This window comes from Petromyzon marinus, chromosome 72, assembly GCF_048934315.1.
Source record: "Petromyzon marinus isolate PM22_M1 ecotype Great Lakes invasive population chromosome 72, UKy_Petmar_22M1.pri1.0, whole genome shotgun sequence".
Taxonomy (NCBI): Eukaryota; Metazoa; Chordata; class Hyperoartia; order Petromyzontiformes; family Petromyzontidae; genus Petromyzon; species Petromyzon marinus.
This window is the reverse complement of record NC_133738.1, coordinates 4,129,004-4,155,376: the sequence shown is the minus strand read 5'-3', so window position 1 is coordinate 4,155,376 and position 26,373 is coordinate 4,129,004. Positions and strand designations below refer to the sequence as shown.

The 26,373-nt window shown below is 52.2% G+C and overlaps 1 protein-coding gene across 2 annotated transcripts in view; it reads right to left on the bottom strand.

Moving 5' to 3' along the window:
* The window catches only part of LOC116937490 (branched-chain alpha-ketoacid dehydrogenase kinase-like), a 61,221-nt gene that overhangs the window by 21,542 nt on the left and 13,306 nt on the right, over window positions 1-26,373 (bottom strand). The window contains exons 4-9 of one of the 2 annotated variants that reach the window (XR_012930561.1): window positions 21,253-21,363; window positions 19,386-19,433; window positions 17,524-17,637; window positions 10,475-10,577; window positions 6,601-6,674; window positions 3,427-3,555 (exon numbers count right to left, since the gene is read on the bottom strand). Coding sequence is in view for 1 of the 2 variants with exons in the window: in XM_076055675.1 (XP_075911790.1) it covers window positions 3,427-3,555; window positions 6,601-6,674; window positions 10,475-10,577; window positions 17,524-17,582 (365 nt within the window). In the remaining variant the exon portion in view is untranslated. Of the gene's footprint in view, window positions 1-3,426; window positions 3,556-6,600; window positions 6,675-10,474; window positions 10,578-17,523; window positions 17,638-19,385; window positions 19,434-21,252; window positions 21,364-26,373 lie in introns of those variants that run through there. The other variant, XM_076055675.1, reaches the window with a different exon arrangement.

The following is a 26,373-nucleotide window of genomic DNA, read 5'->3' as shown; positions in this document are numbered from 1 at the left end:
ACATAGACACACACATAGATAGACACACACACATAGACACACACACATAGACACACACAGACACACACATAGACACACACACACACATAGACACACACACATAGACACACACACATAGACACACACACACACATAGACACATAGACACACACACATAGACACACACACATAGACACACACACATAGACACACACATAGACACACACACACACACATAGACACACACATAGACACACACACACACACACATAGACACACACACATAGACACACACATAGACACACACACATAGACACAACAACAACAACAACAACCGCCATTCGCCACTAAGTGGCGGTGACGTCACCACGACGCTTGTGCCAGGCTATGTGCACCCTGAGGCCACGTGAAGTGTCGAACGCCCGCTGGCAGGAGGTCACGGGGCAGACCCAGGTGCCACGGGTCGACTGACTGAGATGACTGGCTGATGCACCACCTGTGCCCCCTACTGTGCCAACCTGCTGTGCTTTAGCCACCCGGCGCTCCGCTCGCTGTTGTGAGCGTCGCTCCTCCGCCCTCCGTTGTTGTTGGAGGGCGACTGCCTCCAACTGCCCAGTAGCGTCCTTCACGAGCCTCCTCCACAGAGGCCGATCTTGACACCGCTGGTACCAGTCATCGGCAAGTCCACTCAGCTCCACGTCCTCCTGTACCACATCACTCCATCTCTTCTCTAGCCCGTGCCGCGCCCGCTTAGCCCCCTCAATCCGGCCAAACAAAAGCTGTTTCGGCATGCGGTGGCTGGGCATGCGGGCTACATGACCCAGCCATCGCAGCCTTGCCTGCCGGAGGAGCTCACCGATGGGACCCTGCCCAGATCTTTCAAGGATTTGTGAGCTCCTCACACAATCCAGTCTGGTTAAACCCAGGATGGATCGTAGGCAGGCCAGCCTAAATGTTTTTAACCGGCGAAGATGTTCCATTAGGGGGGTCCACGTTTCGCAAGCGTAGAGAAGGGAGAGAATGACCGTGGCCGAGAAGACCTGAAGCTTAGTGCGGAGCGACAGACCAGGTAGCTTCCACACAGCGTTACGCAACCGATGAAAAGATATTGCCGCTCGACTGATTCGGAGTGAGACCTCTGCTGTTAAACTGGAGCCAGTCATAAGCACACTGCCCAGGTATGGGAAACTCTCCACTCTCTCCACAACTGCCCCATCACCGATTGGGAGTTGTGGGGGTGGATTGTCCGATGGTACAAAATACCCAGGCAGGTGCTTAGTTTTGGTGGGGCTGATGGTAAGGCCCCACCTCTTAGTGGCACGCTCCAGTCTCAGCAGCAGCGTCTCCAACTCCTCCTCTGACTGAGCAGCTATTACCAAATCATCAGCATACATAATGTGGTTGAGCAATAGGGAGCCATCCCTTGACCGCACCCGGGCATCGATTAGCCTCCCATTATATCTGTACCATATGGAGATTCCCACGGTACAGCTATTGAAGGCTTCACGAACTACGTGGTCAAAATAGATGTTAAATAATGTGGGAGCCAGAGGACATCCCTGTCGCACCCCAAGGTGTACAGGGAATGGCTCTGACTCCCGGCCACGTAGTTTTACCCGGGCCCGCTCACCATCATGAAGGTCCTTAATGATCGTGAGCAGAGGGTCAGGTACTCCAAAAGCACGAAGAACGACCCAGAGCCCAGGCCTACTGATGGTATCATAGGCCTTGACCAGGTCAATAAAGCAGAGATGTAGGTCTTGTTGGAATTCCCTACACCTCTGCTGTAGCAGATGGACAGAAAATATGGCATCTGTGCAGGACCGCCCTTTCCTGAAACCGCATTGGGGCTCCGCAAGCCTCTCCTCAGCGTGCCTGGCAAGGCGATGCTGAATAATCCTTGCCAGGACCTTTCCCGGCACACTGAGGAGTGAGATGCCCCTGTAGTTGTTACAGTCTGTGCGGTCCCCCTTCTTAAAAAGGGGGACCACCAGGGCATCCTTCCAATCCTGCGGAACCCGTCCAGTGGTCCAGACTGTTGTTATGATGTCATATAGGGCAGTCTGTGCACAAACGCCACCCTCCCTCAGCATTTCGCTTGGGAGATCATCTCTGCCCGCTGCCTTTCCTGGGCTCAGACTCCGGATCGCCTTCAATACTTCCTCAACAGATGGCACCTCAGCCAGCCACTCACAGGGGGTAACTTCTTCCAATATTTGAGGCACCGCAGCCTCAGCAGGGTCATCCTCACTTTGTGCCATGATGTTTTCCTGGCTGAGGGATTTTCCCTCCCCCAGGACCTCACAGAAATGCTCAGCAAATCTGCGAACCTGTTCCTGGGGGTCGGAGATTGGATCACCGTTTTTTCCCCTAATGATGGTAATAGGTGTGGCGCTGCAGGTTACTTTTTTGATGGAGTTAAATAGAGATTTGTGATCACGGGCCACTGAGGCAGACTCCATCTCCTCAGCAACCCGCGACCACCACCCATCCTTGCAGTGCCTCACGGCTCTCCGAACCTCCGAGCGAAGGCTGCGGTAAGCCTCCTCATTCTCTGACGTGGGATTCTGTAGCCGATGACAGTGGGCCTGTCGCTTTTTCTCAACCATCCTGAACACCTCCTCTGTCAGCCAGGGTCTCTGGGGAGGTCTGGACCGCGTACCCAAAGCAGCCATTGCAGCTGCATGAGTCACAGTCCTAAACCTCGCCCATTTACCCTCGACATCAGGAGGAGTCGGGGACGATGCCAACCCCAGCCGCAAGCGATGATGAAATTCTCGCTTGCAACTTTCATCAGATAACTGAGACCAGGCCACTTTATGTTGGAATTAGGGGTCCTGGGTGTACACCCACCACCGGAGTGGAAGAATGGCAGGCGCATCTTACAGATGACTAGTCGATGGTCAGAGGGCAGATCAGCTCCACGGTAGGTCCTGGTGTCAAGGACATGGGCTCGCATCCGCTGGTCCATCACTATGTAGTCCAGCAGATGTTCTTGCTTGGACCCGGCATGCATCCATGATGTTGTGTGGATGCGCCGATGCCGGAACAGCGTGTTGGTAATTACAAGCCCATGGGCTGCACAAAAATCTAGCAGCCTCCTACCGTTGTTATTGAGCTGATCTGGCCCATGCCCTCCAATCACTCCAGACCAGGTGCCAGCATCATGACCAACTCGGGCTACACCAACACAAACACACACCAACACACACACACACCAACACACACACCAACACACACACCAACACACACACACCAACACACACACACACCAACACACACACACACCAACACACACACCAACACCAACACACCCACACACCAACACACACACACCAACACACACACCAACACACACACACACCAACACACACACACCAACACACACACACCAACACACACCAACACACACACACACACCCACATACACCAACACAAAGTCCTCACCGCATGGCATTCACCAGCAGCTCAGGTAGGACATATTCCAGCGGAGCTTGGATGTACGGGAAGCAGGCGGCCACATGTCCCGTCACACGGACGGAGGGCGCTGACCCGAACCGACGCTCCGTCACGCGCCTGATCCAGCGGAGGGGGCGGCGGGGGGGGGCGAGAGCGTGCTAGAGGCTACCTGGGGGAGCTTTGTCTGTGTCTGTGTGAGTGTGTGTTGTGTGTGTAGTACATAGACACTGCTGCTGCTGGTAATCGCTAGCTAACAGCACTTGCCCCTACAGCCCTGCTAGAGGCTACCTGGGGGAGCTTTGTCTGGTGTGTGTAGTACATAGACACTGCTGCTGCTACTCGCTAGCTAACAGCACTTGCCCCTACAGCCCTGCTAGAGGCTACCTGGGGGAGCTTTGTCTGTGTGTGGTGTGTGTAGTACATAGACACTGCTGCTGATACTCGCCAGCCAACAGCCCTTGCCCCTACAGCCCTGCTAGAGGCTACCTGGGGGTAGCTTTGTCTGTGTGTGTGGTGTGTGTAGTACATAGACACTGCTGCTGTTACTCGCTAGCTAACAGCACTTGCCCCTACAGCCCTGCTAGAGGCTACCTGGGGGAGCTTTGTCTGTCTGTGTGTGGTGTGTGTAGTACATAGACTCTGCTGCTGCTACTCGCTAGCTAACAGCACTTGCCCCTACAGCCCTGCTAGAGGCTACCTGGGGTAGCTTTGTCTGTGTGTGGTGTGTGTAGTACATAGACACTGCTGCTGCTACTCGCTAGCTAGCAGCACTTGCCCCTGCAACCCTGCTAGAGGCTACCTGGGGGAGCTTTGTCTGTGTGCGTGGTGTGTGTAGTACATAGACACTGCTGCTGCTACTCGCTAGCTAACAGCACTTGCCCCTACAGCCCTGCTAGAGGCTACCTGGGGGAGCTTTGTCTGTGTGTAGTACATAGACACTGCTGCTGCTACTCGCTAGTGAGTTGGTGAGTGAGTTAGTGAGTTGGTGAGTGAGTTGGTGAGTGAGTTGGTGAGTTGGTGAGTGAGTTGGTGAGTGAGTTGGTGAGTGATTTGGTGAGTTGGTGAGTGAGCTGGTGAGTGAGTTGGTGAGTTGGTGAGTGAGTGAGTTGGTGAGTGAGTTAGTGAGTTGGTGAGTGAGTTGGTGAGTGAGTTGGTGAGTGAGTTGGTGAGTTGGTGAGTGAGTTGGTGAGTGATTTGGTGAGTGAGTTGGTGAGTTGGTGAGTGATTTGGTGAGTGAGTTGGTGAGTGAGTTGGTGAGTGATTTGGTGAGTGAGTTGGTGAGTGAGTTGGTGAGTTGGTGAGTGAGTTGGTGAGTTGGTGAGTGAGTTGGTGAGTTGGTGAGTGAGTTGGTGAGTTGGTGAGTGAGTTGGTGAGTGAGTTGGTGAGTGAGTTGGTGAGTTGGTGAGTGAGTTGGTGAGTGAGTTGGTGAGTTGGTGAGTGAGTTGGTGAGTGAGTTGGTGAGTGAGTTGGTGAGTGATTTGGTGAGTGAGTTGGTGAGTGATTTGGTGAGTGAGTTGGTGAGTGAGTTGGTGAGTGATTTGGTGAGTGAGTTGGTGAGTGATTTGGTGAGTGAGTTGGTGAGTTGGTGAGTGAGTTGGTGAGTGATTTGGTGAGTGATTTGGTGAGTGAGTTGGTGAGTTGGTGAGTGATTTGGTGAGTGAGTTGGTGAGTGAGTTGGTGAGTGAGTTGGTGAGTTGGTGAGTGAGTTGGTGAGTGAGTTGGTGAGTTGGTGAGTGATTTGGTGAGTGAGTTGGTGAGTTGGTGAGTGATTTGGTGAGTGAGTTGGTGAGTGAGTTGGTGAGTGATTTGGTGAGTGAGTTGGTGAGTGATTTGGTCAGTGAGTTGGTGAGTGAGTTGGTGAGTGAGTTGGTGAGTTGGTGAGTGATTTGGTGAGTGATTTGGTGAGTGAGTTGGTGAGTGAGTTGGTGAGTGAGTTGGTGAGTTGGTGAGTGAGTTGGTGAGTGAGTTGGTGAGTGAGTTGGTGAGTGATTTGGTGAGTGAGTTGGTGAGTGATTTGGTGAGTGAGTTGGTGAGTGAGTTGGTGAGTTGGTGAGTGATTTGGTGAGTGAGTTGGTGAGTGATTTGGTGAGTGAGTTGGTGAGTGAGTTGGTGAGTGAGTTGGTGAGTTGGTGAGTGATTTGGTGAGTGAGTTGGTGAGTGAGTTGGTGAGTGAGTTGGTGAGTTGGTGAGTGATTTGGTGAGTGAGTTGGTGAGTGAGTTGGTGAGTGAGTTGGTGAGTGAGTTGGTGAGTGATTTGGTGAGTGAGTTGGTGAGTGAGTTGGTGAGTTGGTGAGTTGGTGAGTGATTTGGTGAGTGAGTTGGTGAGTGAGTTGGTGAGTGAGTTGGTGAGTTGGTGAGTGAGTTGGTGAGTGATTTGGTGAGTGAGTTGGTGAGTTGGTGAGTGAGTTGGTGAGTTGGTGAGTGAGTTGGTGAGTGATTTGGTGAGTGAGTTGGTGAGTTGGTGAGTGAGTTGGTGAGTGAGTTGGTGAGTGAGTTGGTGAGTGAGTGAGTTGGTGAGTTGGTGAGTGATTTGGTGAGTGATTTGGTGAGTTGGTGAGTGATTTGGTGAGTGATTTGGTGAGTGAGTTGGTGAGTTGGTGAGTGAGTTGGTGAGTTGGTGAGTGAGTTGGTGAGTGATTTGGTGAGTGAGTTGGTGAGTTGGTGAGTGAGTTGGTGAGTGAGTTGGTGAGTGAGTTGGTGAGTGATTTGGTGAGTGAGTTGGTGAGTGAGTGAGTTGGTGAGTTGGTGAGTGAGTTGGTGAGTGATTTGGTGAGTTGGTGAGTGATTTGGTGATTTGGTGAGTGATTTGGTGAGTGATTTGGTGATTTGGTGAGTGATTTGGTGAGTGAGTTGGTGAGTTGGTGAGTGAGTTGGTGAGTGAGTTGGTGAGTTGGTGAGTGAGTTGGTGAGTGAGTTGGTGAGTGAGTTGGTGAGTGAGTTGGTGAGTGAGTTGGTGAGTGAGTTGGTGAGTGATTTGGTGAGTGAGTTGGTGAGTGATTTGGTGAGTGAGTTGGTGAGTTGGTGAGTGAGTTGGTGAGTGATTTGGTGAGTGATTTGGTGAGTGATTTGGTGAGTGAGTTGGTGAGTGATTTGGTGAGTGAGTTGGTGAGTTGGTGAGTGATTTGGTGAGTGAGTTGGTGAGTGATTTGGTGAGTCCCTCACCGTGCAAACTCTGCACACTTCTCCACGAGCTGCTTGGGAGACATTCGAGTGTTGATGATGCCCAGGTGATTCGGCTGTCACACAGAGTCACATGACACAGGGTCACTTGACAGGGTCACATGACAGGGTCACATGACACGGTCACATGATACAGAGTCACATGAGACAGGGTCACATGATACAGGGTCACATGAGACAGGGTTACATGAGACAGGGTCACATGAGACAGGGTTACATGAGACAGGGTCACATGACACAGGGTCACATGACACAGAGTCACACGACAGGGTCACACGACAGGGTCACATGACACGGTCACATGATATAGAGTCACATGACACAGAGTCACTTGACAGGTCACATGACAGAGTCACATGACACAGAGTCACTTGACACGGTCACATGACAGGGTCACATGACACGGTCACATGATACGGTCACATGACAGGGTCACATGACAGAGTCACATGACACAGAGTCACACGACAGGGTCACATGACAGGGTCACACGACACAGGGTCACACGACAGGGTCACATGACAGGGTCACATGACACGGTCACATGATACGGTCACATGACAGGGTCACATGACAGAGTCACATGACACAGAGTCACACGACAGGGTCACATGACAGAGTCTCATGACACAGAGTCACTTGACAGGGTCACATGACAGAGTCACATGATACAGAGTCACATGAGACAGGGTCACATGACACAGGGTCACATGACACAGAGTCACACGACAGGGTCACACGACAGGGTCACATGACACGGTCACATGATACAGAGTCACATGATACAGAGTCACATGACAGGGTCACACGACAGGGTCACATGACATGGTCACATGATACAGAGTCACATGATACAGAGTCACATGACAGGGTCACATGACACGGTCACATGACACGGTCACATGACACGGTTACGTGACACGGTCACGTGACACGGTCACGTGACACAGTCACATGATACAGAGTCACATGACAGGGTCACACGACAGGGTCACATGGTACTTGTGTGATGGATCAATCACCCCCCACCATCTCCCCCCACTATCCCCATTATCTCCCCCCCCACCATCTCCCCCCACCATCCCCCCCACCATCTCCACCCACCATCTCCCCCCACCATCTCCCCCCACCATCTCCCCCCACCATCTCCCCCCACCGTGTCCACGTGCAGTGCCAAGTGATGAGACACCCTCCCCCCACCATCTCCCCCCACCATCTCCCCCCACCATCTCCCCCCACCATCTCCCCCCACCATCTCCCCCCACCATCTCCCCCCACCATCTCCCCCCACCATCTCCCCCCACCATCTCCCCCGACCATCTCCCCCCCCATCTCCCCCCACCATCTCCCCCCACCATCTCCCCCCACCATCTCCCCCCCCCATCTCCCCCCCCCATCTCCCCCCACCATCTCCCCCCACCGTGTCCACGTGCAGTGCCAAGTGATGAGACACCATCCCCCCACCATCTCCCCCCACCATCTCCCCCCACCATCTCCCCCCACCATCTCCCCCCACCGTGTCCACGTGCAGTGCCAAGTGATGAGACACCATCCCCCCACCATCCCCCCACCATCCCCCCACCATCTCCCCCCACCATCTCCCCCCACCATCTCCCCCCACCATCTCCCCCCACCATCTCCCCCCACCGTGTCCACGTGCAGTGCCAAGTGATGAGACACCATCCCCCCACCATCTCCCCCCACCATCTCCCCCCACCATCTCCCCCCACCATCTCCCCCCACCATCTCCCCCCACCGTGTCCACGTGCAGTGCCAAGTGATGAGACACCATCCCCCCACCATCCCCCCACCATCTCCCCCCACCATCTCCCCCCACCATCTCCCCCCACCATCTCCCCCCACCGTGTCCACGTGCAGTGCCAAGTGATGAGACACCATCCCCCCACCATCCCCCCACCATCTCCCCCCACCATCTCCCCCCACCATCTCCCCCCACCATCTCCCCCCACCGTGTCCACGTGCAGTGCCAAGTGATGAGACACCATCCCCCCACCATCCCCCCACCATCTCCCCCCACCATCTCCCCCCACCATCTCCCCCCACCATCTCCCCCCACCATCTCCCCCCACCATCTCCCCCCACCGTGTCCACGTGCAGTGCCAAGTGATGAGACACCCTCCCCCCACCATCTCCCCCCACCATCTCCCCCCACCATCTCCCCCCACCATCTCCCCCCACCGTGTCCACGTGCAGTGCCAAGTGATGAGACACCCTCCCCCCACCATCTCCCCCCACCATCTCCCCCCACCATCTCCCCCCACCATCTCCCCCCACCATCTCCCCCCACCATCTCCCCCCACCGTGTCCACGTGCAGTGCCAAGTGATGAGACACCATCCCCCCACCATCCCCCCACCATCTCCCCCCACCATCTCCCCCCACCATCTCCCCCCACCATCTCCCCCCACCATCTCCCCCCACCGTGTCCACGTGCAGTGCCAAGTGATGAGACACCATCCCCCCACCATCTCCCCCCACCATCTCCCCCCACCATCTCCCCCCACTATCTCCCCCCACCATCTCCCCCCACCGTGTCCACGTGCAGTGCCAAGTGATGAGACACCATCCCCCCACCATCTCCCCCCACCATCTCCCCCCACCATCTCCCCCCACCATCTCCCCCCACCGTGTCCACGTGCAGTGCCAAGTGATGAGACACCATCCCCCCACCATCCCCCCACCATCTCCCCCCACCATCTCCCCCCACCATCTCCCCCCACCGTGTCCACGTGCAGTGCCAAGTGATGAGACACCATCCCCCCACCATCCCCCCACCATCTCCCCCCACCATCTCCCCCCACCATCTCCCCCCACCGTGTCCACGTGCAGTGCCAAGTGATGAGACACCATCCCCCCACCATCCCCCCACCATCCCCCCACCATCCCCCCACCATCTCCCCCCACCATCTCCCCCCACCATCTCCCCCCACCGTGTCCACGTGCAGTGCCAAGTGATGAGACACCATCCCCCCACCATCTCCCCCCACCATCTCCCCCCACCATCTCCCCCCACCGTGTCCACGTGCAGTGCCAAGTGATGAGACACCATCCCCCCACCATCCCCCCACCATCTCCCCCCACCATCTCCCCCCACCATCTCCCCCCACCATCTCCCCCCACCGTGTCCACGTGCAGTGCCAAGTGATGAGACACCATCCCCCCACCATCCCCCCACCATCTCCCCACACCATCTCCCCCCACCATCTCCCCCCACCGTGTCCACGTGCAGTGCCAAGTGATGAGACACCATCCCCCCACCATCCCCCCACCATCTCCCCCCACCATCTCCCCCCACCATCTCCCCCCACCATCTCCCCCCACCGTGTCCACGTGCAGTGCCAAGTGATGAGACACCATCCCCCCACCATCCCCCCACCATCCCCCCACCATCTCCCCCCACCATCTCCCCCCACCATCTCCCCCCACCGTGTCCACGTGCAGTGCCAAGTGATGAGACACCATCCCCCCACCATCTCCCCCCACCATCTCCCCCCACCATCTCCCCCCACCATCTCCCCCCACCATCTCCCCCCACCGTGTCCACGTGCAGTGCCAAGTGATGAGACACCATCCCCCCACCATCTCCCCCCACCATCTCCCCCCACCATCTCCCCCCACCTCCCCCGTGTCCACGTGCAGTGCCAAGTGATGAGACACCATCCCCCCACCATCTCCCCCACCATCTCCCCCACCATCTCCCCCCACCATCTCCCCCCACCATCTCCCCCCACCGTGTCCACGTGCAGTGCCAAGTGATGAGACACCATCCCCCCCACCATCCCCCCACCATCCCCCCACCATCTCCCCCACCATCTCCCCCCACCATCTCCCCCCACCGTGTCCACGTGCAGTGCCAGTGATGAGACACCAGGATTTCGCATGCCCAGCCGGGCGGTGAGTACCCGGTCCAGGGAACGTGCGGAGATCCTCCTGCTGGGCCTGACAACAACAACAACAATCACAACAAATACAACTACAATAACAACAACAATAACAACAACAACAACAACAACAATCACAACAAATACAACTACAATAACAACAACAATAACAACAACAACATCAACAATCACAACAACATCAACAACAACTATAACAACAACAACAACAAATACTACAACAAATACAACAACAACTACAACAACTACAACATCAACAATCACAACAACATCAACAACTACAACAACAACAACAAATACAACAACATCAACAACAACTATAACAACATCAACAACTACAACAACAACTACAACATCAACAATCACAACAACATCAACAACTACAACAACATCAACAACAATAACAACAACAACAAATACTACAAACAAATACAACCACAACAACAATAACAACAACTACAACAAATACAAACAACATCAACAACAACTATAACAACAACAAACAAATACTACAACAAATACAACATCAACAATCACAACAACATCAACATCTACAACAACAACAAATACAACAACATCAACAACAACTATAACAACAACAAATACTACAACAAATACAACCACAACAACTATAACAACAACTACAACAACAATAATCACAACAACATCAACAACTACAACAACAACTACAACAACAAATACAACTACTACAACAACATCAACAACTACAACAAATACTACTACAACAACTATAACAACAACAATATCAACAACTACAACAAATACAACAACTACCACAACAACTATAACAACAACAACAAATACAACAACAACTACAACATCAACAATCACAACAACATCAACAACTACAACAACAACTACAACAACAAATACAACTACTACAACAACATCAACAACTACAACAACAACTACAACAAATACAACCACAACAACAACTATAACAACAACAATATCAACAACTACAACATCAACAATCACAACAACATCAACAACTACAACAACAACATCAACAACAACATCAACAACAACTATTACAACAACAACAAATACTACAACAAATACAACCACAACAACAATAACAACTACAACAAATACAACAACTACAACAACAACAACAATCACAACAACATCAACAACTACAACAACTATAACAACAACAATATCAACAACTACAACAAATACAACAACAATTACCACAACAACTATAACAACAACAAATACATCAACAACTACAACAACAACTACAACATCAACAATCACAACAACATCAACAACTACAACAACAACAACAACAAATACAACAACATCAACGACAACTATAACAACAACAAAAACAACAAATACTACAACAAAATACAACCACAACAACAACAATCACAACAACATCAACAAATACAACAACAATAACAACAACTACAACAAATACAACAACAACTACAACAACAACAATCACAACAACATCAACAACTACAACAACAACAACTACAACAACAAATACAACTACTACAACAACATCAACAACTACAACAACAACTACAACAAATACTACTACAACAACAATATCAACAACTACAACAAATACAACATCAACAACAACTATAACAACAACAAATACTACAACAAATACAACCACAACAACAATAACAACAACTACAACAAATACAACTACAACAACAACAACAATCACAACAACATCAACAACTACAACAACAACAAATACAACTAGTACAACAACAACTACAACAAATACTACTACAACAACAACTAAAACAACAACAATATCAACAACTACAACAAATACAACTACAACAACAACTACCACAACAACTATAACAACAACAACAAATACAACAACTACAACAACAACTACCACAACAACTATAACAACAACAACAACAACAAATACAACAACTACTACAACAATCACTCCGGTGGTGGGTGTACACCCAGGACCCCATTCAAACCCAAGGTGGCCTAGTCTCAGTTATCTGATGAAAGTTGCAAGCGAGAATTTCATCATCGCCTGCGGCTGCGGTTGGCATCGTCCCCCACTACTCCTGATGTCGAGGGTAAATGGGTGAGGTTTAGGACTGTGACTCATGCAGCTGCATTGGCTGCTTTGGGTACGCGGTCCAGACCTCCCCAGAGACCCTGGCTGACAGAGGAGGTGTTCAGAATGGTTAAGAAAAAGCGACAGGCCCACTGTCATCGTCCACAGCATCCCACGTCAGAGAATGTGGAAGCTTACCGCAGCCTTCGCTCGGAGGTTCGGAGAGCCGTGAGGCGCTGCAAGGATGGGTGGTGGTCGCGGGTTGCTGAGGAGATGGAGTCTGCCTCAGTGGCCCGCGATCACAAATCTCTATTTAACTCCATCAAAAAAGTAACCTGCACGCCACACCTATTACCATCATTAGGGGAAAAAACGGTGATCCAATCTCCGACCCCCAGGAACAGGTTTGCAGATTTGCTGAGCATTTCTGTGAGGTCCTGGGGGAGGGAAAATCCCTCAGCCAGGAAAACATCGTGGCACAAAGTGAGGATGACCCTGCTGAGGCTGCAGTGCCTCAAATATTGGAAGAAGTCACCCCCTGTGAGTGAATGGCTGAAGTGCCATCTGTTGAAGAAGTACTGAAGGCGATCCGGAGTCTGAGACCAGGAAAGGCAGCGGGCAGAGATGATCTCCCAAGCGAAATGCTTAGGGAGCGTCCCGTTTGTGCAAAGACTGCCCAATATGACATCATAACAACAGTCTGGACCACTGGACGGGTTCCGCAGGATTGGAAGGATGCCCTGGTGGTCCACCTCTTTAAGAAAGGGGACCGCACAGACTGTAACAACTACAGGGGCATCTCACTCCTCAGTGTGCCGGGAAAGGTCCTGGCAAGGATTATTCAACATCGCCTTTCCAGGCGCGCTGAGGAGAGGCTTGCGGAGCCCCAATGCGGTTTCAGGAAAGGGCGGTCCTGCACAGATGCCATATTTTTCTGTCCGTCTGCTACAGCAGAGGTGTAAGGAATTCCAACAAGACCTACATATCTGCTTTATTGATCTGGTCAAGGCCTATGATACCATCAGTAGGCCTGGGCTCTGGGTCGTCCTTCGTGCTTTTGGAGTACCTGACCCTCTGCTCACAATCATTAAGGACCTTCATGATGGTGAGCGGGCCCGGGTAAAACTACGTGGCCGGGAGTCAGAGCCATTCCCTGTACACCTTGGGGTGCGACAGGGATGTCCTCTGGCTCCCACATTATTTAACATCTATTTTGACCACGTAGTTCGTGAAGCCTTCAATAGCTGTAACGGGGGAATCTCCATATGGTACAGATACAATGGGAGGCTGATCGATGCCCGGGTGCGGTCAAGGGATGGCTCCCTATTGCTCAACCACGTTATGTATGCCGATGATTTGGTAATAGCTGCTCATTCAGAGGAGTTGGAGAGGCTGCTGCTGAGACTGGAGCGTGCCACTAAGAGATGGGGCCTTACCATCAGCCCAACCAAAACTGAGCACCTGCCTGGGTATTTTGTACCATCGGACACACCACCCCCACTACTCCCAATCGGTGATGGGGCAGTTGTGGAGAGAGTGTGGCAGTGTGCTTATGACAGCAGAGGTCTCACTCCGAATCAGTCGAGCGGCAATATCTTTTCATCGGTTGCGTAACGCTGTGTGGAAGCTACCTGGTCTGTCGCTCCGCACTAAGCTTCAGGTCTTCTCGGCCACGGTCATTCCCTCCTTCTCTATGCTTGCAAAACGTGGACCCCCCTAATGGAACATCTTCGCCGCTTAGAAACATTTAGGCTGGCCTGCCTACGATCCATCCTGGGTTTAACCAGGCTGGCTTGTATGAGGAGCTCACAAATCCTTGAAAGATCTAAGCAAAGTCCCATCGGTGAGCTCCTCCGGCAGGCAAGGCTGCGTTGGCTGGGTCATGTAGCCCGCATGCCCAGCCACCGCATGCTGAAACAGCTTTTGTTCGGCCGTATCGAGGGGGCTAAACGGGCGCGGCACGGGCTAGAGAAGAGATGGAGTGATGTGCTACAGGAGGACGTGGAGCTGAGTGGACTTGCCGATGACTGGTACCAGCGGTGTCAAGATCGGCCTCTGTGGAGGAGGCTCGTGATGGATGCTGCTACTGGGCAGTTGGAGGCAGTCGCCCTCCAACAACAACGGAGGGCGGAGGAGCGACGCTCACAACAACGAGCGGAGCGCCGGGTGGCTAAAGCACAGCAGGTTGGCACAGTAGGGGGCACAGGTGGTGCATCAGCCAGTCATCTCAGTCGTCTCAGTCAGTCGACCCGTGGCACCTGCTGGGTCTGCCCCGTGACCTCCTGCCAGCGGGCGTTCGACACTTCACGTGGCCTCAAGGTGCACATAGCCTGGCACAAGCGTCGTGGTGACGTCACCACCACTTAGTGGCGAATGGCGGTTGTTGTTGTTGTTGTTGTTGTTGTGTGTCTGTGTGTGTGTCTGTGTGTATGTCTGTGTGTGTCTGTGTGTGATTGTGCGTGTGTGTCTGTGTGTCTGTGTGTGTGTCTGTGTGTGTCTGTGTGTGTGTGTCTGTGTGTGTGTCTGTGTGTGTGTCTGTGTGTGTCGCTGTGTGTGTGTGTGACTGTGTGTGTGTGACTGTGTGTGTGTGTGACTGTGTGTGTGTGACTGTGTGTGAGTGTGACTGTGTGTGTGTGTGACTGTGTGTGTGTGTGACTGTGTGTGTGTGACTGTGTGTGTATCTGTGTGTGTGACTGTGTCTGTGTGTGTGTCTGTGTGTGTGTGTCTGTGTGTGTGTCTGTGTGTGTCTGTGTGTGTGTGTGTGTCTGTGTGTGTGTGTGTCTGTGTGTCTGTATGTGTGTGTGTGTCTGTGTGTGTGTGTGTCTGTGTGTCTGTGTGTGTGTCTGTGTGTGTGTGTGTGTCTGTGTGTCTGTATGTGTGTGTGTGTCTGTGTGTGTGTCTGTGTGTCTGTGTGTGTGTCTGTGTGTGTGTGTGTCTCTGTGTGTGTGTGTCTGTGTCTGTGTGTGTGTGTCTGTGTGTGTGTCTGTGTGTGTGTATCTGTGTCTGTGTGTGTCTGTGTGTGTGTCTGTGTGTGTGTCTGTGTGTGTGTCTGTACCTGTCTCTTTGTGTCTCGCACTCCGCGTAGCAGCAGTGTCGCTGTGTCTCTGTGTGTGTGTGTCTGTGTGTGTATCTCTGTGTGTGTCTGTGTGTGTGTGACTGTGTGTGTGTGTGTGTGACTGTGTGTGTCTCTGTGTGTGTGTCTGTGTGTGTGTCTGTGTGTGTGTCTGTGTGTGTGACTGTGCGTGTGTGTGTGTCTGTGTGTGTGTGTGTCTGTGTGTGTGTCTGTGTGTCTGTGTGTGTCTGTGTGTGTGTGTCTGTGTGTGTGTCTGTGTGTGTCTGTGTGTTTGACTGTGCGTGTGTGTGTGACTGTGCGTGTGTGTGTGTCTGTGTGTCTGTGTGTGTCTGTGTGTTTGTGTGTTTGTGTGTGTGTCTGTGTGTGTCTGTGTGTGTGTCTGTGTGTGTGTCTGTGTGTGTGTCTGTGTGTGTGACTGTGCGTGTGTCTGTGTGTGTGTGTGTGACTGTGTGTGTGTGTCTGTGTGTGTGTGTGTGTCTGTGTGTCTGTGTCTGTGTGTCTGTGTCTGTGTGTGTCTGTGTGTGTGTGTGTGTGTGTCTGTGTGTGTGTCTGTGTGTGTGTCTCTGTGTCTGTGTGTGTCTGTGTGTGTCTGTGTGTGTGTGTGTGTGTCTGTGTATGTGTCTGTGTCTGTGTGTGTCTGTGTGTGTGTGTGACTGTGTGTGTGTGTGTGTGACTGTGTGTGTGTCTCTGTGTCTGTGTGTGTCTGTGTGTGTCTGTGTGTGTCTGTGTGTGTCTGTGTGTGTGTCTGTGTGTGTGACTGTGTGTGTCTGTGTGTGTCTGTGTGTGTCTGTGTGTGTCTGTGTGTCTGTGTGTGTGTGTCTGTGTGTGTGACTGTGTGTGTGTCTGTGTGTGTGTCTGTGTGTGTCTGTGTGTGTGACTGTGTGTGTCTGTGTGTGTGTCTGTGTGTGTCTGTGTGTGTCTGTGTGACTGTGTGTGTGTCTGTGTGTGTGTCTGTGTGTGTGTCTGTGTGTGTGTGTGTCTGTGTGTGTGTGTGTCTGTGTGTGTGTGTGACTGTGTGTGTGTGTCTGTGTGTGTGTCTGTGTGTGTGTGTGTGACTGTGTGTGTGTCTGTGTGTGTCTGTGTGTGTCTGTGTGTGTGTCTGTGTGTGTGTCTGTGTGTGTGACTGTGTGTGTCTGTGTGTGTCTGTGTGTGTCTGTGTGTGTCTGTGTGTCTGTGTGTGTGTGTCTGTGTGTGTGACTGTGTGTGTCTGTGTGTGTGTCTGTGTGTGTCTGTGTGTGTGACTGTGTGTGTCTGTGTGTGTCTGTGTGTGTCTGTGTGTGTCTGTGTGACTGTGTGTGTGTCTGTGTGTGTGTCTGTGTGTGTGTCTGTGTGTGTGTGTGTCTGTGTGTGTGTGTGACTGTGTGTGTGTGTCTGTGTGTGTGTCTGTGTGTGTATGGGGAGCGATAGTGTAGCGGTTAGCGCGCTGCGCTATGAACCTGGCGACCCGGGTTCGATTCCCGCTCACGGCCAACACCAGTGACGATTATCTGAACCGGTCCCGGGCCTCCCCTAGGTCGACTCAGCCTCAAATGAGTACCTAGTGCGGTGTGTAGACATTGCCACTAGGGAGACAAAGGCGGTCGGGCGTGGTGCTGGCCACCCACCCCCTCGTGTACCGTTCCGGCCTTCATAGGTGCTCGCTAACAGCACTTGCCCCTACAGTCTGTTAAGGCTATACGGGGGATCTTTGTTTGTTGTCTGTGTGTGTGTGTGTGACTGTGTGTGTGTCTGTGTGTGTGTGACTGTGTGTGTGTGACTGTCTGTGTGTGTCTGTGTGTGTCTGTGTGACTGTGTGTGTGTGTCTGTGTGTGTGTGTGTGTCTGTGTGTGTGTCTGTCTGTACCTGTCTCTTTGTGTCTCGCACTCCGCGTAGCAGCAGTGTCGCTGTGTCTCTGTGCTCATGGAGGAGATGCTGGAGCAGCTCCGTGTAGCGAGACTCTCCCTCCAGGTCCACGATCTACACCACAACAACCACAGCCACAACCACCACAACAACCACAACAACCACAACCACCACAACAACCACAACCACTACAACAACCACGACCACTACAACAACCACAACAACCACGACCACTACAACAACCACAACAACCACGACCACTACAACAACCACTACAACCACAACCACAACAACCACAACCTTCAGAACCACAACCACCACAACAACCACAACAACCACAACCACTACAATCACCACAACCACAACAACCACAACCTTCAGAACCACACCCACCACAACAACCACAACCACTACAATCACCACAACCACAACAACCACAACCACTACAATCACCACAACCACAACAACCACAACAACCACTACAACCACAACAACCACAACCACTACAATCACCACAACCACAACAACCACAACCTTCAGAACCACAACCACCACAACCACCACAACAACCACAACAACCACCACAACAACCACAACCTTCAGAACCACAACCACCACAACAACAACCACAACAACCACCACAACAACCACAACCTTCAGAACCACAGCCACCACAACAACCACAATCTTCAAAACCACAACAACCACAACAACCACAACAACCACAACCACCAAAACAACCACAACCACCAGAACAACCACAACCACCACCACAACAACCACAACAACCACAATCTTCAGAACCACAACCACCACAACCACAACCACCAAAACAACCACAACAACCATCACACCAACAACCACCACAACAACCACAATTATAACCACAACAACATTCATGAGCATAACAACCACAACCACCACAATCACAACAACCACATCAACAACCACCACAATCATCAGAACAACCACAACCACCACAATCATCACAACAACCACAAACACAACAATGCCAACACCCAAAAAACCACAACAACAACACAATCATCACCATCACAACCATCATTATCATCATCTTCACGACCACAACCATCCCCACCACCTCCACCACCACCACCACCACCACACCACCACCACCACCACCTCCACCACCACCTCCACCACCACCTCCACCACCACCTCCACCACCACCACCACCACCACCTCCACCACCATCACCACCACCACCACCATCACCACCACCACCATCACCACCACCACCATCACCACCACCATCACGACCACCGCCACCACCGCCACCACCACCACCACCATCACCACCACCACCACCACTGCACCACCACCTCCACCACCACCACCACCACACCACCACCACAACCACCACCACCATCACCACCGCCACCTCCACCACCACCTCCACCACCACAACCACCCCCACCACCACCACCTCCACCACCACCACCACCACTACCACCACCACCACCACCACCTCCACCACCATCACCACCACCACCATCACCACCACCATCACGACCACCGCCACCACCGCCACCACCACCACCACCACCACCTCCACCACCACCTCCACCACCACCACCTCCATCACCACCACCACCACCATCACCACCACACCACCACCACCGCCACCACCGCCACCACCGCCACCATCACCACCATCACCACCACCATCACCACCACACCACCACCACCACAACCACCACCACACCACCACCATCACCATCACCACCACCACCACCACCATCACCACCACACCACCACCACCACTACCACACCACCACCACCACACCACCACCACCATCACCACCTCCACCGCCACCACCAGCCGGGTTCGTCCGACTCACCGGAGGGAAGTCGGACAGACACTGGAAGCTACGGATGTAAGACTCGTGCTGAAACGAAATGAGTTACAATTAAAAAATTACCAGTTACTTTTAAAAAGACAAGCTTTCATGAAATTGGAGATTTCGATCGGCTCATTGGGGGGGGCGACTCGGCCCCCCCAGCTGACGAGCGGCCTGGCCACCAGCACAGAGACTCATAGAGACCCACAGACACCCACACTCATAGAGCCTCATAGAGACCCAGACTCATAGAGACTCATAGAGACCCACACTCAGAGACCCATAGAGGCCCAGACTCATAGAGACCCACAGAGACCCACACTCATAGAGACCCACAGAGACCCAGACTCATAGAGACCCAGAGAAACCCACACTCATAGAGACCCACAGAGACCCAGACTCACAGAGACTCATAGAGACCCACACTCATAGAGACCCAAAGAGACCCACACTCATAGAGACCCACAGAGACCCACAATCATAGAGACACACAGAGACCCACAATCATAGAGACCCACAGAGACCCACAGAGACCCAGACTCATAGAGACCCACAGAGACTCATAGAGACCCACAGAGACCCATACTCATAGAGACCCACAGAGACCCACACTCATAGAGACCCACAGAGACCCACACTCATAGAGACCCACAGAGACTCATAGAGACCCAGACTCATAGAGACCTACAGAGACCCAGACCCACAGAGACCCACAGAGACCCAGACTTATAGAGACCCACAGAGACTCATAGAGATCCACAGAGACCCATACTCATAGAGACCCACAGAGACCCACACTCATAGAGACCCACAGAGACCCACACTCATAGAGACCCAAAGAGACCCACAGAGACCCACACTCATAGAGACCCACAGAGACTCATAGAGACCCAGACTCATAGAGACCCAGACTCATAGAGACCCACAGAGACCCAGACTCACAGAGACCCACAGAGACTCATAGAGACCCAGACTCATAGAGACCCACACTCATAGAGACCCACAGAGACCCACAAAGACCCACAGAGACCCACACTCATAGAGACCCACAGAGACCCACACTCATAGAGACCCACAGAGACCCACACTCATAGAGACCCACAGAGACCCACACTCATAGAGACCCACAGAGACCCAGACCCACAGAGACCCACAGAGACCCACACTCATAGAGACCCAAAGAGACCCACAGAGACCCACACTCATAGAGACCCACAGAGACTCATAGAGACCCAAACTCACAGAGACCCACAGAGACCCACAGAGACCCACACTCATAGAGACCCACAGAGACCCATAGAGACCCACAGAGACCCACACTCATAGAGACCCATAGAGACCCACAGAGACCCACACTCATAGAGACCCACAGAGACCCACAGAGACCCACACTCATAGAGACCCACAGAGACCCACACTCATAGAGACCCACAGAGACCCAGACCCACAGAGACCCACAGAGACCCACACTCATAGAGACCCAAAGAGACCCACAGAGACCCACACTCATAGAGACCCACAGAGACTCATAGAGACCCAAACTCACAGAGACCCACAGAGACCCACAGAGACCCACACTCATAGAGACCCACAGAGACCCATAGAGACCCACAGAGACCCACACTCATAGAGACCCATAGAGACCCACAGAGACCCACTCTCATAGAGACCCACAGAGACCCACAGAGACCCACAGAGACCCACAGAGACCCACACTCACAGAGACCCACACACACAGAGACCCACAGAGACCCACAGAGACCCACAGAGACCCACACTCATAGAGACCCATAGAGACCCACAGAGACCCACTCTCACAGAGACCCACAGAGACCCACAGAGACTCTGGAGTGGGGCCGCTGCTCACCACACACAGCAGGGCCGGGTGACAGGCGGACATGAAGGGAATGTTCCTCAAGTCGCTGATCTGGTGAGCCAGACGTACTGGCAACTCCATCCTCAGATAGCGAGCACTCTTCTACTTACACACACACAGACACACACACTTAGACACACATAGACACACACACATAGACACAGACACACACACACAGACACACACAGATAGACACAGACACACAGATAGACACATAGACACACACACACAGACACACACTTAGACACAGACACATAGACACAGACACACAGATAGACACATAGACACACACACACACAGACACACACTTAGACACAGACACATAGACACAGACACACAGATAGACACATAGACACACACACACAGACACACACTTAGACACAGACACATAGACACAGACACACAGATAGACACATAGACACACACACACAGACACACACATAGACACACACACATAGACACAGACACACAGATAGACACATAGACACACACACACACAGACACACACTTAGACACAGACACATAGACACAGACACACGCACAGACACACACACATAGACACAGACACACACATAGACACACACACAGACACACACATAGACACACAGACACACACATAGACACACAGACACACACACACTTAAGACACACAGATAGACACACACACACAGACACACACACACATAGACACAGACACACACACACATAGACACACACACACACATAGACACAAACACACAGACACACACACACAGACACACACACATAGACACAGACAAACACACACATAGACACACACACACAGTGACACACACACACAGTCAGTGACACACACACACAGTGACACACACACACAGTGACACACACACACACAGTGACACATACACACAGTGACACATACACACATACACACAGACACATACACACAGACACATACACACAGTCACACACACAGTGACACACAGGCACAGTGACACACAGTCACACACACACAGTGACACACACAGTGACACACACACAGACACACACAGTCACACACAAAGTGACACACACAGTGACACACACACAGTGACACACACACACATACACAGTGACACACACAACAACAACAACCGCCATTCGCCACTAAGTGGTGGTGATGTCACCACGACGCTTGTGCCAGGCCACGTGCACCTTGAGGCCACGTGAAGTGTCGAACGCCCGCTGGCAGGAGGTCACGGGGCAGACCCAGGTGCCACGGGTCGACTAACTGAGATGACTGAGATGACTGGCTGATGCACCACCTGTGCCCCCTACTGTGCCAACCTGCTGTGCTTTAGCCACCCGGCGCTCCGCTCGTTGTTGTGAGCGTCGCTCCTCCGCCCTCCGTTGTTGTTGGAGGGCGACTGCCTCCAACTGCCCAGTAGCATCCTTCACGAGCCTCCTCCACAGAGGCCGATCTTGACACCGCTGGTACCAGTCATCGGCAAGTCCACTCAGCTCCACGTCCTCCTGTACCACATCACTCCATCTCTTCTCTAGCCCGTGCCGCGCCCGCTTAGCCCCCTCAATCCGGCCAAACAAAAGCTGTTTCGGCATGCGGTGGCTGGGCATGCGGGCTACATGACCCAGCCATCGCAGCCTTGCCTGCCGGAGGAGCTCACCGATGGGACCCTGCCCAGATCTTTCAAGGATTTGTGAGCTCCTCACACAATCCAGTCTGGTTAAACCCAGGATGGATCGTAGGCAGGCCAGCCTAAATGTTTCTAACCGGCGAAGATGTTCCATTAGGGGGGTCCACGTTTCGCAAGCGTAGAGAAGGGAGGGAATGACCGTGGCCGAGAAGACCTGAAGCTTAGTGCGGAGCGACAGACCAGGTAGCTTCCACACAGCGTTACGCAACCGATGAAAAGATATTGCCGCTCGACTGATTCGGAGTGAGACCTCTGCTGTTAAACTGGAGCCGGTCATAAGCACACTGCCCAGGTATGGGAAACTCTCCACTCTCTCCACAACTGCCCCATCACCGATTGGGAGTTGTGGGGGTGGAGTGTCCGATGGTACAAAATACCCAGGCAGGTGCTTAGTTTTGGTGGGGCTGATGGTAAGGCCCCACCTCTTAGTGGCACGCTCCAGTCTCAGCAGCAGCGTCTCCAACTCCTCCTCTGACTGAGCAGCTATTACCAAATCATCAGCATACATAACGTGGTTGAGCAATAGGGAGCCATCCCTTGACCGCACCCGGGCATCGATTAGCCTCCCATTATATCTGTACCATATGGAGATTCCCCCGGTACAGCTATTGAAGGCTTCACGAACTACGTGGTCAAAATAGATGTTAAATAATGTGGGAGCCAGAGGACATCCCTGTCGCACCCTAAGGTGTACAGGGAATGGCTCTGACTCCCGGCCACGTAGTTTTACCCGGGCCCGCTCACCATCATGAAGGTCCTTAATGATCGTGAGCAGAGGGTCAGGTACTCCAAAAGCACGAAGAACGACCCAGAGCCCAGGCCTACTGATGGTATCATAGGCCTTGACCAGGTCAATAAAGCAGAGATGTAGGTCTTGTTGGAATTCCCTACACCTCTGCTGTAGCAGACGGACAGAAAATATGGCATCTGTGCAGGACCGCCCTTTCCTGAAACCGCATTGGGGCTCCGCAAGCCTCTCCTCAGCGTGCCTGGCAAGGCGATGCTGAATAATCCTTGCCAGGACCTTTCCCGGCACACTTAGGAGTGAGATGCCCCTGTAGTTGTTACAGTCTGTGCGGTCCCCCATCTTAAAAAGGGGGACCACCAGGGCATCCTTCCAATCCTGCGGAACCCGTCCAGTGGTCCAGACTGTTGTTATGATGTCATATAGGGCAGTCTGTGCACAAACGCCACCCTCCCTCAGCATTTCGCTTGGGAGATCATCTCTGCCCGCTGCCTTTCCTGGTCTCAGACTCCGGATCGCCTTCAATACTTCCTCAGCAGATGGCACCTCAGCCAGCCACTCGCAGGGGGTGACTTCTTCCAATATTTAAGGCACCGCAGCCTCAGCAGGGTCATCCTCACTTTGTGCCACGATGTTTTCCTGGCTGAGGGATTTTCCCTCCCCCAGGACCTCACAGAAATGCTCAGCAAATCTGCGAACCTGTTCCTGGGGGTCGGAGATTGGATCACCGTTTTTTCCCCTAATGATGGTAATAGGTGTGGCGCTGCAAGTTACTTTTTTGATGGAGTTAAATAGAGATTTGTGATCACGGGCCACTGAGGCAGACTCCATCTCCTCAGCAACCCGCGACCACCACCCATACTTACAGCACCTCACGGCTCTCCGAACCTCCGAGCGAAGGCTGCGGTAAGCCTCCTCATTCTCTGATGTGGGATTCTGTAGCCAATGACAGTGGGCCTGTCGCTTTTTCTCAACTATCCTGAACACCTCTTCTGTCAGCCAGGGTCTCTAGGGAGGTCTGGACCGTGTACCCAAAGCAGCTACATGAGTCACAGTCCTAAATCTCGCCCATTTACCCTCGACAACAGGAGGAGTGAGGTACGATTCCAACCCAAGCCGCAAACGATGATGAAATTCTCGCTTGCAACTTTCATCAGATAACTGAGACCAGGCCACTTTAGGTTGGAATGGGGTCCTGGGTGTACACCCACCACCAGAATGGAAGAATGGCAGGCACATCTTACAGATGGGCAGATCAGCTCCACGGTAGGTCCTGGTGTCAAGGACATGGGCTCCCATCTGATGGTACGTCACTATGTACAGTCAGGGAAAAAAGTATTTGATCCCCTGCTGATTGTGAACGTTTGCCCACTGACAATGAAATGATCAGTCTACAATTTTAATGGTCGGTTTATTTGAACAGTGAGAGACATAATAACAACAACAAAATCCGGAAAAACTTATGTCAAAAATGTTATCAATTGATTTGCATTTTAATGAAGGAAATAAGTATTTGACCCCCTCTCAATCAGAAAGATTTCTGGCTCCCAGGTGTCTTTTATACAGGCAATGAGCTGAGATTAGGAGCACACTCTTAAAGGGAGTGCTTCTAATCTCAGCTTGTTACCTGTATAAAAGACACCTGTCCACAGAAGCAATCAATCAATCAGATTCCAAACTCTCCACCATGGTCAAGACCAAAGAGCTCTCAAACGATGTCAGGGACAATATTGTAGACCTACACAAGGCTGGAATGGGCTACAAGACCATTGCCAAGCAGCTTGGTGAGAAGGTGACAACAGTTGGTGCGATTATTCGCAAATGGAAATAAACACAAAATAACTGTCAATCTCCCTCGGCCTGGGGCTCCATGCAAGATCTCACCTCGTGGAGTTGCAATGATCATGAGAACGGTGAGGAATCAGCCCAGAACTACACTGGAGGATCTTGTCAATGATCTCAAGGCAGCTGGGACCATTGTCACCAAGAAAACAATTGGTAACACACTACGCCGTGAAGGACTGAAATCCTGCAGCGCCCGCAAGGTCCCCCTGCTCAAGAAAGCACATATACCTACCCGTCTGAAGTTTGCCAATGAATATCTGAATGAATCAGAGGACAACTGGGTGAAAGTGTTGTGGTCAGATGAGACCAAAACGGAGCTATTTGGCATCAACTCAACTCGCCGTGTTTGGAGGAGGAGGAATGCTGCCTATGACCACAAGAACACCATCCCCACCGTCAAACATGGACGTGGAAATGTTATGCTTTGGGGGTGTTTTTCTGATAAGGGGACAGGACAACTTCACCGCATCAAAGGGACGATGGATGGGGCAATGTTCTGTAATCTTGGGAGAGAACCTCCTTCCCTCAGCCAGGGCATTGAAAATGGGTCTTGGATGGGTATTCCAGCATGACAATAACCCAAAACACACGGCCAAGGCTACAAAGGAGTGGCTCAAGAAGAAGCACATTAAGGTCCTGGAGTGGCCTAGCAAGTCTCCAGACCTTAATACCATAGAAAATCTGTGGAGCTGAAGGTTCGAGTTGCCAAACGTCAGCCTCGAAACCTTAATGACTTGGAGATCTGCAAAGAGGAATGGGACAAAATCCCTCCTGAGATGTGTGCAAACCTGGTAGCCAACTACAAAAAAAGTCTGACCTCTGTGATTGCCAACAAGGGTTTTGCCACCA